Consider the following 14,193-nt stretch of genomic DNA (forward strand, 5'->3'; position numbering starts at 1 on the left):
CAGCAGTCCGAAGTATCATATTCTAATATAATAAAATCAAATAATTTAATAAATAAAATTTAAAAAAAATATTAATTTAATTATTTCGATTTGGTTTTTTCATTCGGTTCGGTTTTTTTTATTTCGGTTCGGTTCGGCTTTCGGTTTTTTTCGATTTTCGGTTTTTTGAACCCACCCCTACCCACGTCCCTTCAATTTTCCCTAAGCTCGATTTGTTTGGGCAGTCGTTTATACCTTTGCCACCAGACTCCAACATTCTTGTAGTTTTAAAACACATGGTCTACCATTGTTCCTAATCTTGGTGACTGCCTTTCAAAACTTGACCTAATTTACCTGCCCAACATCCAGGCAGGTTTCTGCATGTGGGGTTTAAAGGATTTATTTTTCTTTCAATTCATCCAACTTTGTTGTCCCTTCGTATCCTTTTTGTTAATTAATTAAGTAATGTTTTAATCAATAAAATCCTCTCTGATTGGGACGAGGAATTAATGTTTTAATCAATAAAATCCTCTCTGATTGGGATGAGGATCCTTTCCAGATCTTCTTCGTGAGAATCTCAAGAATCACTTGATCGTGCTCGTTGATCATACATCGTGCAGTTAATTTTTGTCAAGTACTGCTTGTGTTTAATTTTAAATAAAAAAATTCAAAATAATTTATGGCTAGTAAGATGACAGATGAACGGACACGATGAAGTAATCTCCAAGATTCTCACGAAGAAGATCCGGATAGGATCTATTCCCTATGATTGACTCTCATCAAAACATGTCCCAAAACCACTCCAACATTTGGAATAAATTCTGTGATTCTGCATGCTGTAATAGCTCCATCAAAAAGCAGATTTGACAGGGTTTAGTTTTGATTTGGCTTTTTCCCTAAGCACTTTGGATGGCTTCTGGTTAAGACCCAGATGGACCATTCATTCAAGGACCCCAAAGGCCTTTTCACCTCACGCGTTGCACCACCAAGTTCCATGTTAAGACATAGAAAATGTGTCTTTTGGTAAGGAAAAAAAAACAAATAATGCCAATGCAGTTGCAGGATTTAGTTTGATTTAGTTTAGATTTTGATATTTAATTGCAGACTACAACAACTTGTTACGGGTTCATAACCATCCTTTCTAGTCCTCACATGACATGTCACATATCACACAAGGGGATATGGGAGAAGAGAGAGACAGAAAGTAGGATATGAACCCGTGACATGTAAGTTTCTCTCGGACTCCCATTTTTAAACAGTTACTGTGTAGAAGCCAAAATATAATTCATTGGAATGGCACCACAAAATAGGCACCACCAACTTTTGAAATATATAAACAATTTGTCCCAAGAAATTACAGAAGCAAAATTCCCTAGAGAGGTACCATCGTTTATAACTTTCTGTATGACATATCTCATTCGTATATTTATTTTGAAAGCCAGTAGATAATAAGAAACAAGGTACAAGCTGCAATGACTGCAGACAGAATAAGCGTGTCTCTTGATCGCCGCCTTCGAATCGAACCTGTAAAGAAAAAGAGTGAACAGAAAATGAATAAAAAGCCACATCAGAAGATGAAAACGAATAGCATGGATTGTTTCGTAAAGTACCAAGTAGGCCGCGGATTATAGGGAACTTGTCACTTAGATTTTTCACTTTCCCTTGAACATCTCCAAACAGAGCCCTTTGAGAGCCCAAGACTGCCCTTGTTGTTTGAGCTTGACTAATCACCTCATCTATCTGCACAGACAGGAACATATGTATCAAAGAAGATATATAAAAGTAAACAGAACTTCCCACGACCGACTTTCAGTTGCAGGCGGAATCTGAGCCCAATATTTACCCTACAGGGAAATAGTTATATCCAAGTGCAACGAACCAATATGACAGATACATAGTGCTTTATAATTGCCTGTTGTGTGTTGCTTCGATGCAAGGGAAGTATCATGCCAAACCTCGGGGAGCTTTGTGCATTATTTTCAGAACTTGGTACAATCATCCACCATGTATGATCTTCTACCTTTTTAAGGAACCAACCACAGTTGATAACTAGCTAACAAATCACTGTCCTAACACAATAGGTTGGATAGGAAAGTTATTTTTTTATATCATTAGAATTTTAATATAAAAAAATGGATACCGAACCATGAGACCCTTTTTTTCCTTATTTTTTCGGGCCCAAACTATATGTTCTAATATGTAATGAATCATGCAGATTGCTAAGGAACTACTCTATTAAAAGGCAAGGAGCACATGTGTTTTCCTCTCTGTAAATTTCACAGCAACATTGGTGGTTCTCTAAGACTTTAGAATACAATTGTTGGAAAGTGGAAACCAAACATATTCAGTGCTGGAAAAAGGTTAGGGAAACTTCTGTTTTGCTTTATTTCTACGTGAAAAACGCATCCATTTCTAACAGGATGCATAAGAGGGGAAGATATCAACATAAAACAAATCCTAGAGTTGCAAGTCTCAGAACTCAAACTACGAATTCACTGTAGTAATTGCAGGATGGTGGGCCAGCTAAAAAAATAAGGTTTCTGAAAATAAGTTGCACATAAAGGCATTTCACATCCTTCAGTGTCATCCTCTTCCTACTCCCGTAAATATTCTTCATCAAATAAGCACGTACTGCATAAAACAGCATCAATCTCACAATAGAAAGCCACATGCCAAAGTGCAAGAAAATCTACCACCAATGTCAGAATCACCCGGCTTAGCGCATCCTACTTGTAACTCCAATACCATTGCCTTAGGCATTATCTAAAGATAAGAAAATGGGCATATGGAAAGGATCAGAAGTATTTTAAAGCCAGGTCTTTGATCCAAGGAAAATTTGTTGGACCACTTTCAATCTGTACTATCCTAACCGGTGAATAGTTTGTTATTTGAGTTGACCCTCAAACACTTCTATATTTACATTTGTTACTTTGAACTTCAACCTGTTTGAAGTGTAAAATCTGTTTTCACTAAGACCTAGCATTGCATGCAATCTTTACCAATGTTTGCAAAGGGTTTATGGAATGGAAGAGAGGTACTCTTGTGAAGCTCATATAGACCAGATAAGCCTCAGTTAGACCCAAATTTAGAAAGAAAAAAGGAGGGCAGTGTTCCATGGGAAAATACAAAAAGGCAATTATGTTGGTTCATAACCTAACATGTGATTATCACCAAATAACACTTAAACTTACATGAGATACACTTCCGTGGATGGCAGCTCTCTCCCGTAGTATTTGCATTCTTGGTGACATACTCCCCGATGCCTGCATGAGGAGATGTAAAACAAACCTGATTTAAGAAAGAGGAGCATACAGAATTCAAGACAAAAATGAAATAAAAGGAAAAGGAAAAACAACATGCAACTATCTTAATTATGTAATTATTTAATAACCAGAGTTTTAATTATAATTACCTTGTACTCACTGATATCATCCCTGACTGAAGTCAGAAGCTCCGCATGTTCCCTCAATGAATTTATGTTCCCCTTGATTCTTCTAAATTCCTAAAGAGACAAGCACCATTTTCACAATGGAAAAGATTTCAGTGATCATTTTGTTTACTCAGATACTAAAATGCTAATTACAGCAGTAAAGAGATTAATGTAAAACAACAAAAAAGCTAAAACAAAATACATAAGATAATTGCTACCCTGATATAAATACAAATGGTTGGAGAAGGAGGAGGGAGATTGTATGCATTCTAAGTGACCACAAGATGATTCACACATGTTCCAGCAAAAGGGATCCAATTAAATGATGGGAAAATCCAATTCAAATGTCTTAAAAATGCCAGATTATTAAATACAACAACAACAACAACAACAAAGCATTTTCCCACTAAGTGGGGTCGGCTAAAAAATGCCAGATTATTAAATCTGCATCAAAATTTAAAACTGACAATATACGAAACCTAATTTAGCTTAAGATTCAACCAGAGCCCAACCTTCAAGAACAAGATTTCAAAAACATTATCTTCGAGCCAGAACTCCATGAATAGGGCAGTCATTATATGGCTTGTAGCTTTAACATTACTTCCGTCCCTCACCCCAAAAAAGGGAGGATATATACAAGGAAATTTTCACACAAAGTTGCAAATGGGGCTACCTCAACTCACGAAGCACTTATAGAGTCAAAAAGCAAGATTTACTTTAGACGTCTGTAATGAGGACCTGGAGAAGCTTAGGACTAGAATTCACACCTTGGATAATATTAAGGATGAACCTAAGATACCTGTGGCTGTGCCAAAACATAAACTGAGAAAGGATGCTTCAAGAGGCACCTTGCTCCATTCAAAATGATTACAAGAGTTACAAAATCCAGGTCCAGTCAGATTCAGGATTGAAATTCCAAAACAATAAAGCATATTACTGCACAGCGGTACACACGTTATATTACTATTATTTTTTATAATCAAATATGAAACTCGAGTAAGGTTTGTGACCATAGATGATATGCAAGATCATTCTAGAATATGGTAATATTTCACACTAGTCTTTTCATGTAGTTATATTATATATGTGTAACAATTATAAAACGAGCATTGCATATCCGAGCCACAGCAATGCAAAGATTACTAATCTCCATGTATTACCATGCACCAAATAAGGAGAACTATTAGAAGCTAGCTATAAGTTGCATCAGAGGAACAAAAGGCAAAACAAGACGCTAGAAATTTGAAAACCAAAAGTAGAAGGTACAAGAAAGGTGAACCTGGGTAAACTCATGAAGTATGTCTCTATGCCTTGCTAGCTTCTGAGTTACAGAAGTAGCTGGTGTAGCAGATGCAGCACATCGACTCATTGAATCATTGATATCCAAAAGTTTCTCTAGCAAAGATTCGATCTCCATTTCCATGGACTTCCATGACCTGCTCGAACTAACAGGTGGTGACCCAGAATCTACATAACCTGATTTCAATATTTATATTGTTATAAAGGCAGTTAGTTCATTGATAATAGGTACGATGTCAATAATAAATATTCAAAAGTAGGGTCACAATGTTTAGCAGAAGCTAAGGGTGCGTTTGTTGCACTGGACTATCTTGGACTAGATTAGCTTCAAGGACTAAGCTCGACTGTCTTGGCTTGGACTTAGCAGGATAACAACAGTGAAACGTTTGGCGCACCGTCAGACTAAGTCACAGATAAATTATTTTTAGGATCCCAATACTTTTTTGTTATTTGTTTTAATTCATTTTTTCAATATTTTATATTTTAATTCTTCTCAAAAAAAAAATTTATATTTTTAATTCACATTTGGTTCTGACTTACTCTCTCTCCCCTCTCTACCCTTACTCTCTTGTTTTCCCCGTCAGTTTGTGCTCTGCATCTCTCCATCTCTCCACTCTTTCTCCCTAAAGCCTCACCAACTTCTCCCATCAAATCCAATATTTTTTTTTCCCGTCAATAGCCTAATCTCTTGTTGAATCAAGAACCACCATTACATTTATAATCTCAATCACATAGATCTTCAGCTTCAGTACGGGCAAATAGGACGTCCTCGTATGAGAGAAAATCCAATTTCGCCAAAAGGCGCTGCTGAATCGAGCAAACCCGTCATACTAGGTTTTTTATAATCAGCACAATAGAAAATAAATCATACATTCTCCTTCCCTTTCCTCCAAATTTTAGCAACTGGGCGGTCACCCCCATTTTTCCCAACTAGAACAATAACCCAAGCTTCCTTTCACTAAACTACCACAACCCATCATTCCAAATCCATCCATAACTAAAATGCAACGCACAAATCACGTAATTAACAAAACCCAAATCACATAATTCAGCAGTTAACAACTTTCATAAAAAAACAAATCACATTAGGATCAAGGTTGGAAGAAATGAACCTCCTTGAGTGAACCTAGCACCAAGCTTAGCGTAAGAAGAGAGCTTCACATCAAGATCTCCCTCAATCTTCCTGGCCTCCCTCCTCAGCTCCTCCCAACCCGATTCCTGCAACTCCAGATTCGAATCCGTCATTTGGATCTCCGAATTGTGGATCGGGATTCGGCAACCCTTTTGGCCAATTCGTCTTCCGTGACTGCGTCGTGATCCAACCGTGGCTCTCTACTGATTCAGTTATTTACAGTTGAAAAACATTTTCAAGTTATTCACAGTGTCTGCTTGGTGCTGAGAGAGATGAGGGCCGGGGTGTAGATATCGGTTGAATCTGGGTCGTCTATGTCGTAGGGTGCTCATATCCCATGGATTGACAACACGTCGAAGTTTGGCTGGAGTTTGTGGGACCTGGCTGATGGGCTGGAAGTTGGGCTGGAGAAGTAGATTTAAGGAGATCTTTGGGTTGGTACAAATATATCTTAGCCCAATTCAAAGGTGTGACGTGTGGGTCTGTCGACTAGCATCAGGTGTGGGTGATTTTTAATCGTTTTGCATGTCTTCAACACCTCAAGTAGATCTGTAAACGGGCCAGGTTTATTAGGTTTGGATGGATTCAATCCGACCTATTAATTTAATGAATCATCCGAACCCAACCCGTTAACTTTTTTTTGTCTTTTTTCTTTCATTGTTTCTCTTGTCTCTCTCTCCAAATGTTGAATTGATTATCACGAAATCTCACAACCACCCAATTCCATTCCCTTCAACCTTCCTTTTATTCCTTCAGTCTCTCAGTTGTTTTAGTGAACTGAAGTCAGTCCCTTACCCTATTCGTCTCTCTCATGGATCTGGGTTTCTGATTCCCTACTTAAAAAAGGTTTTCTTTCACTCAAGAGGTAGATACACAAAGACATTACCTGGTCGAGAAAATGGCAGCATCAGTGGCGGCGACGACGACGACGGAAACTGAGAAATCAAACTCCAAAGGCCAAGCATGGTGAGTTCAATGGTCAAATTCAATTTAAAAACCTCACCTTTTCGATTTTTCTGTCGGATACCCATTTGAAAACAATGCACCAATTCACCAAAACTCGCTTCAAAATCTTGTCTTTGTAGGTTCTTTACTACTGGATTACCAAGCGACATTGTCGTCGAAGTCGACGACATTAACTTCCATCTTCACAAGGTCATTTCATCAAACACCTAGAGAGCACATTATGCATTTCATCTCCTTCACCCACCAAAAACTTCTCAAAGACAGAGTGAGGGCTTCATTATTGACTATTGAAATTACACAAAAACCCTCAATAACGGGTGGTTAACGGGTTTCGTGGGTTCATCCAAAATGATCCGTTATTTAACGGGTTGACGCGTTAATCACCCAACTCGTTAAATACCAACCCGAATACTCATTTTAATGGATCAAGTCAGGTCGTGTTAACAAGTTGGGTTTGAAATGCCAGGTCCAACCTCAAGGATGAGCATGAGTCCAAAATTGCAACCTTGCGTGCTTGTCACAAAAAAACGTCAGAAGAGGAATAGTGGAACTGTGGATGGGTATAACTTTGGCTATATCTCGGGCTACGCATGGCAAAAAATTTCCCACTTGGAGGCGGAACAAAAAGAAGAGTCTAGCTCTAATGGTGATCCGCCAACTGGTACTCCTGCAACTCCTTCATCTTCTGCCAAAGGGAAAGCTATTGCAAAGGAATGACAACGACGTTTTGCATTTATTTTGTTGTTCACTAGGCTAGGGGCGTGTCCCTTCCATATCTTGAGCACCTTTTCTTCGGTCATGGGATTTGGGCTCTTCTCATTCTATCGCACTTTGTTTATGAACGCATAATCTTTGAATGGCATTTATTCTCTTGGTTGAGTAGTTTTTACCCAAGCCATCAAATGCTATAAAGTTTTCATCCCTTGCTTCTACGTTGTAGATTATAGTTTAATCTAACAATCTTTTCGAAGTAAGCTAACTTCAAATTAATGAGTAATAGAGGGGAACATGAGTAAGCTTATGGTCCCGAGACAAAGCTCGAATTTCTCCTCGGTAATGTTGATTCAGAAAAACATTACCTCCCAAGCTTAGTGCCCATAAAGATTTCCATCACCACTTTACTTTGGTACTAGGTATTAAACCCATGGATAATCTTTACGCTGCACTTGCCTTAGTTCATTGATCGAATTGAGGATGGGAAAGTGTCGTCTTGTGTCTGTAATGGCCTCCAGTCTTTATCTTGTTCTCGTTTATTCTTCTTGCTCCCGATTTGTAGTTAAGGTTCTTGGCATACTCAACCTAATATTTAGGGAAGATTTCCTCCTTAGTTCAAATTGCTTGTTCATCCCCACTAAATCATAAACGAAAGTTCTTTGGGGACTTGGTTACCTGCATGTGGGTCGAAAACGCCTTTGGAATCCTTTTGTCAGACCCTATGCGTCAAACCTGAGCATTTCCGACTGGACTATATTGGTTGACTTAGCCAAAACATTTTCACGCATCAGAGCTCTGTTGGAATAAAATTCCTCTTGGGAATTGCCTAGTCTGGATGCCCTTTCGAACCTGCTGAGCGCATGGTGTCTCAAAACATACTTTAACTTAGTATGTTGGTCCGAGATAGAAGTAGTCGTACTCAAGATCATAGTTCAAAGCCGCCCTCAGATGATTTCTAGATCGCCATTTCTATTATTCCCTTGAATGGTGTACAGCCTAGGTTTGAATGTTACATTCCACAACTTTATTAATTGTATAAACTTTCTGGAGGCCGAATGCATTAGATTTCCAGGTTAGGGTGTCATATGTCCATGCCTGTAACCCGTCAATCGTAACCGCGCTTACTACGGTTCGAGTCTCCCAAGCTGCTAACTGAATAATACGAAATGGGCTAAAAGAGACTCCTCTGACAATATTACTTTGAATTTTTAGACTTGCAATCATGTAAAGTTTCAAAGTTATGTTTTGCTCAAGTGATTAAGGTACTCCCTGCATCATCGAAAAAAAGAAACAAACAAACATTGATCGTAAAATAAACAAACTTCGAAATTTCTTTATTGATAAAGGAAATAGGGTTGTTTGAGAAGGGGGTGCGATTGAATCCGGGAAGGATTGCTTACATAACTCCGAGAAGGAGAATCAAATCACTTGCGTAGTTCTAAGAAAAGATGATATAACATAAGTATTATATCAAGAATCCTCTTTGACAAAGCAGCCTATAGCAGGACATTAAGGAGATTAGTTCTCCATGGACTTACCTTCGTGCAGACAGTGGCGTTGCGATTGAGTCCAAAATGGACGGCCTACATAATTAATCTTGCAATTTCTAACCCCGTAGCAACACATGGACAATTATTTCTAGTAATATCTAAATGTACGGTGTCAAACGTTTGATTAGGTAATATTGTAACAACACAAGTCACATTACCTAATAAGTTACACTGTAAAAAATAGTAAAAGTTGAGAATATAAGAATGTTAGGTTTTTGGTAGAAGAAAAAAATAATTTAGGTCAATTTTGGCAGAAGAAAATGAGTAAGTAAAAGTGGGGTTCGATTACTATTAACTTAAATAGTAGCAAAGTCAGATTTTAACAGGATGATAAAAATAAACTTGGAATTTGGGTAAACGTCAGAATTTATAAATTGACATGCACCAATTCATTTGTTTGGATTCATAAATGTGACAGCCCGTCCCTGATTTTAAGAGTTTTTAAAGTTTTAATAAAGGATTTTACAAAAATGCCCTTCTAGGCACGTGCATTATTCGAGGTTAATCGTTGTGTCGTGCCATCTAAGATTTGTTTTCTTGACATATCCTCATAGTACCCATCACTACGGAACCGTGGGCGCAAACGGTTCGTTATTTGGAGTTATAACGAAAAAGATTTTAAAGTTTGAAGTTTGGACCTTTTTATGAATTTTATTATTAAAATTTGGATGGCCCAGATTAAAGGAAATTTGAAATAGATGGCTTGGATGTAAGGGAAAGAAAATAAAAAAATAAAAAGATGTAGAAAGGTTTTGTGTGTGTGTGTATGTGACGGGAAAAAGAGAAGAAGAATAAGAGATTGGGCAAAAACTGCCCAACCAGAGGAAGGGAGCAGGAGCTCCGGGAGGGAAAGGAGATAGAGCTGGCGAATGGGGAGAAGAGAGAGAGGAGATTGGCCAATCAGAAAGCAAGAAAGGAGGAAAGGAGAGAAGGCGAGAAGCAGAGGAGAGAAGGAAGAAACGGGTTATCCCCAACCCGTGTACCCGCGCACCCATCTCCATTTTTCCGACGATTTTCATCGGATTTCTCACAAATTGGATCAAGGTACCACTCCCAATCAACACCTAGGCCTTCCCTCTTTATGTTTCACCCCAAAAATCATGAAATTTGATGGTGGTTTGGTGAAGAACGCACCCGTGGGTGCCGCGACTTTCTTGTTCAAATTCTTCAAATCTTGAAATGTTTTCTTTCAATTACTAACATCATTAGCATTCCCTTAGGACCTGAAACAAAGCCTACGCATTTTTTGGGACGACGGAGTTGATTTGAAGACGAATTGGAACTCACCCAATTCTAGGGTTCCGCACGGATTTTGGTGAAATTGAAGTGTTTCTAGGCCAAATTGGTCTTGGCCTCAGGTATAAAGTTTACTCTACTCATTGAGATCTTCAATTCTGTATTTGTTTGAGAATTTTTTTAAATAGTTGGATTTTCCGGCGACCCGGGGCGGCCAACCGCCACCCGCAGCGGCCCGTGCGGCGGCGCGTGGCCAATGGCCCGCCAATGTCATTCTTAGCATGTGTTTAAGGTTCTAGGTTCAGTTTTGATAATTGATGGACGTAAATTGAGTAATTGAACCTAAGTTCGTTTCGATTCGTGGTTAGGTGAAAATGTGAATTGACGATCCGACCGTTGGATTGTCACCAAACTTTGATACGTTGTAATACGTAATATTTGAGGATTATATAAACTTACGGATTGGGAATCCGATTTACGGATTGGGAATCCGATTTACGGATCTTCCAGAATTGGAATTGTAAGTTCATAAAATAGAATGTTAACCGTTACTTGGTTTTGACAATTGACGGAGATCCGACCGTTGGATGGTAAGGAAATTTAGGATGTCATTCTAGAGATATATTATGGACCTCTGGAAGTTATGGATTGGAAATCTGAGTTACAGATCTTCCGGATCGAACTACGTAGTGACGTGTTTTATATGAGTTATATATTCTATCGATATGATTTCTGAGGTTGGATTTGATTATTGTTCTAGGCGTCGATCGTCATGACGCCTTGATGTATTGTGCTAGGGTGTTGTAGGGCAAACTCCAGGTGAGTGGGCAGTATTTCTGTTTATACCTATATACTACTGATTTTCCCAGAAATTGAAATTAAATGAAAGTATGTTTTAAAATGTCATGCATACATATATATGAAATATGTGAATTAGTAATTGATGCATATATGTTAAATGGTGATGTGGACGCACAGGTGAGTATCAGGTGAGTTTTATGTTAATTATATGATTTGATGATGATGTGAATTGTGTTGAGAGCTCATAACCTGCACCCCTGGTGTTAGTGCTTATATTATTCACCGCACCCCACACTCACCTTGGATCCAAGTAGGTGCATGTCGTACAGACCATGAGAGGGTTCCGACATGCTAGTCGTACAAATCACTAGAGGTGGTTCCAAATAGTAGGTGACCTTAGATTATGTGCACAGATGATTGATGAAAGAAGCACTAGAGCGTATTCTTACACCATTCTTATCGTACAGACTACTTTAGGTAGTTCCGATTTATGTGCAGAGTAGTGTCGTACAGGTCACAGTGGTGACTCCGGTTGGATTGGATATTGAGCTATAGAATTAACCGTACAGGACCAACTGCAGGGTCTCCGGTTGATTCCTTATTTCACCTATTATAATGTGGCATCTTTATTATGTTTTGATGCATTGCATGGCATATTTTCTCAAAAAGTGTTAAAGACTTATGATTTGAGTTTTGGAATTATATATGGTTATATATATACTATTTTCTGGGAAAGTATACAGGTTTTACAGCGAGGGGTTAGAAATGTTTTAAATGAAATGTTTTCGAAAAAACTTTGTTTTACTAACCCACTCAATTTTGTTTTGCGCCCCTCCAGGTTCAAGTTAGTAGAGCTTTGGTGGCCACAAGGAATCCAACGGTGTTCTGACAGAAGTCACAAAAGTAGGACTCACCCTTGGGTGTTTCATCTTAGTAATTGTATCTTTAAAGCTTCTGAACTGTGCAAATGGTTACATCACTCTCACGTGACGGCCAGCATGCCCTCCTTCGGGACGGGGTGTGTCAATAAACATAGAAATTTAGAATTTCCGCGTGGAAAAAAATACTTGGAATTTGGGACCTCCATTTTCCAAGTTTAAATTCTATGTAAATAAGTGTCATTTCCCAATTTTTATGATTGAAAGTTTAAAAATAACAAATTCCATATTCAATTTCATTTTTCTTTTAGGTTAACCAAACAAGAAAATTCACAAATTTTAGAAAATAAAATCCTATCATTTTAATTACCGTCGTTTTAAAATTCCTTATTAATCTTAAATTTCTTCATCCAAACATAGTGTTAAAGATGAGCAACTTCTTGAAAAGGTGAGTGTAAACGATGGAAAATTGTGAGTGGGTGGTAGTGTCATTATGGTTGAATAACAAGTTCAGTCTTATTGAAGTTTTTTTTAGTGTCCATTGTAACGTCTCAATTTTAAAATGTCAATTAAACACTATAAATTTATACATGAGTCATTTGGGCTTGTAGCGATTCATGCATTAGTTAGTGTGCCCAACTTAAGATCCTAGTAGAAAAATTATGCATGAGCGACACATGCAAAATTACCATGTAAATTAAAGGTATTGGCTACAAAACTTAATCAATCTAACCAATTTCGTAAGATGTTTTCTTTGAATAAGACCCCAAAAAATTAGAAAACGAATTTTGAAATGGCATATGGTCGAGATGTAGGAAAATGAAATTGAATAGGAACCTTATCAAAGCCAAGAGTGGGTCATTAACAAACAGCAAGTAATCAAAATCCCAATTAAGATATAATCAAGTTTATATGGAGAGTTGAAAAAGTCTAATTTGATAGAATAAAAGAGCTGGAACTATTACGTCTTGTGGAGAGCTGAACAATTAATCAATGTGAAGCTAAAGGTCATTTATTAATCTCAATACTACGCCATCGGATAGACACAGCAAAGCAAAACCATGTAAAAGTTGGATGTGGAATAGGTCCCACGACAACTCCCCATTTTTTGAAAAATTACAAGAAAATTAGGATAATTTTCTAAAAAGCATATAGACAATTAAGTTGAGTATCTAACTCTCTTTAAGAAGATTCAAGCCCACTCCCTTGACTTGTCCCCTCCAGACTATAACAACCCAACTGATTCGTTGTGTGACTCAAACCTATTTGCACCAAAAAAACAAAAAAAAAGTCCAAAGTTCCACCACACGAACACCCGTAAAATGGAAAATATGGAGAAAATGATGAGAATAATGGTTATAGAAGAGATTGGGTAGCAGGATAATGAATAATAGGATGATGAAGAAAATGCTACTAATTATAGGTTTATTACTACCCTTAGTAAATTGGGTACTAAACACAAATTAACTAGAAAAAGCTACAAGAGTTACATAAGATGAAAAGTTAAAAGACTCCATCTTAATTTCCCAGTAACAACAAATTATAACACCATCTTAATTTCGCACTAACAACAAATAATGACAATTATAAGTAGTTTATTTAATATTAAAAATGCACAAACATTCCCCCACTCATTTTAATATTAATTGAGAAGAAATGAAGAAAAATACTACTAGCCAAAGACAAATTATTATGCATCACGAAGGTGTGACACTCATTGAACCTCTCTTAGTGAAACAATAATTCCTACTCCAGTGTTGGTAATGATCTTAGACTTGAACTACAACTGCTTGAAAAATAAGAAATACTGCTCACACATAATAATCTAAGTGTCAATTTGAGCTTTAATAGTTAGCATGATACGGCCTTGAGCTAATCCCGGTTTTCATGAGTGTATTTGAGAACAAGCCCAATTCTCATAGAAAGCGGCTCCACTCTCACACTCATATAGGTAAAATCTGTTAAGGATGCTCTTGTAATTATACAATCTCGCTCCAAATGAGCTACATATTTTTATTAAGAGTTTAAATAAACTCAATCTCCAAAAACGTTACATAATAAATGCACTTACACCATAGGGATGAGAAAAAATAATAGCGCATCTCTTATAGCCATCATATAGATCGTTTTTCTCATAGAACCCAATTCTTAAGATCTCTAATTACCGAGTTGGGTGTCCTCATACATGACTCCTAATTGCATGGATTT

General features: G+C 37.5%; 1 protein-coding gene and 1 long non-coding RNA gene across 2 annotated transcripts; one reads left to right on the top strand and one right to left on the bottom strand.

Annotated features, from left to right (window-relative positions):
• Nucleotides 1-1,260: 1,260 nt before the first annotated feature.
• LOC103436090 (Golgi SNAP receptor complex member 1-2) lies at nucleotides 1,261-6,179 on the bottom strand. The gene is made up of 6 exons (XM_070824691.1): nucleotides 5,821-6,179; nucleotides 4,689-4,885; nucleotides 3,392-3,481; nucleotides 3,171-3,242; nucleotides 1,590-1,719; nucleotides 1,261-1,503 (listed from the first exon to the last, which is right to left on the bottom strand). Exons 1-6 carry the CDS (start codon nucleotides 5,951-5,953, stop codon nucleotides 1,406-1,408), a joined length of 720 nt encoding a protein of 239 aa, XP_070680792.1. The 5' UTR covers nucleotides 5,954-6,179; the 3' UTR covers nucleotides 1,261-1,405.
• A 3,623-nt stretch (nucleotides 6,180-9,802) lies between these two features.
• Nucleotides 9,803-12,204, top strand: LOC139197872 (uncharacterized). Its single transcript, XR_011583245.1, has 3 exons — nucleotides 9,803-10,114; nucleotides 10,291-10,428; nucleotides 11,946-12,204. It is a non-coding gene; the product is annotated as an uncharacterized lncRNA (long non-coding RNA).
• Nucleotides 12,205-14,193: the final 1,989 nt, after the last annotated feature.

The sequence above is a fragment of the Malus domestica genome, chromosome 07, assembly GCF_042453785.1.
Source record: "Malus domestica chromosome 07, GDT2T_hap1".
Taxonomy (NCBI): Eukaryota; Viridiplantae; Streptophyta; class Magnoliopsida; order Rosales; family Rosaceae; genus Malus; species Malus domestica.

Bases quoted from the DNA above. Each gene is read 5' to 3' on its own strand.
- LOC103436090 (XM_070824691.1), bottom strand. From the start codon at position 5,953: ATGACGGATTCGAATCTGGAGTTGCAGGAATCGGGTTGGGAGGAGCTG. The intron at 4,886-5,820 runs GTTCATTTCTTC...TATTGAAATCAG, and splicing joins TGCTAGGTTCACTCAAGGAG to GTTATGTAGATTCTGGGTCA. The intron at 1,504-1,589 runs GTACTTTACGAA...TTTTCTTTACAG, and splicing joins TATAATCCGCGGCCTACTTG to GTTCGATTCGAAGGCGGCGA.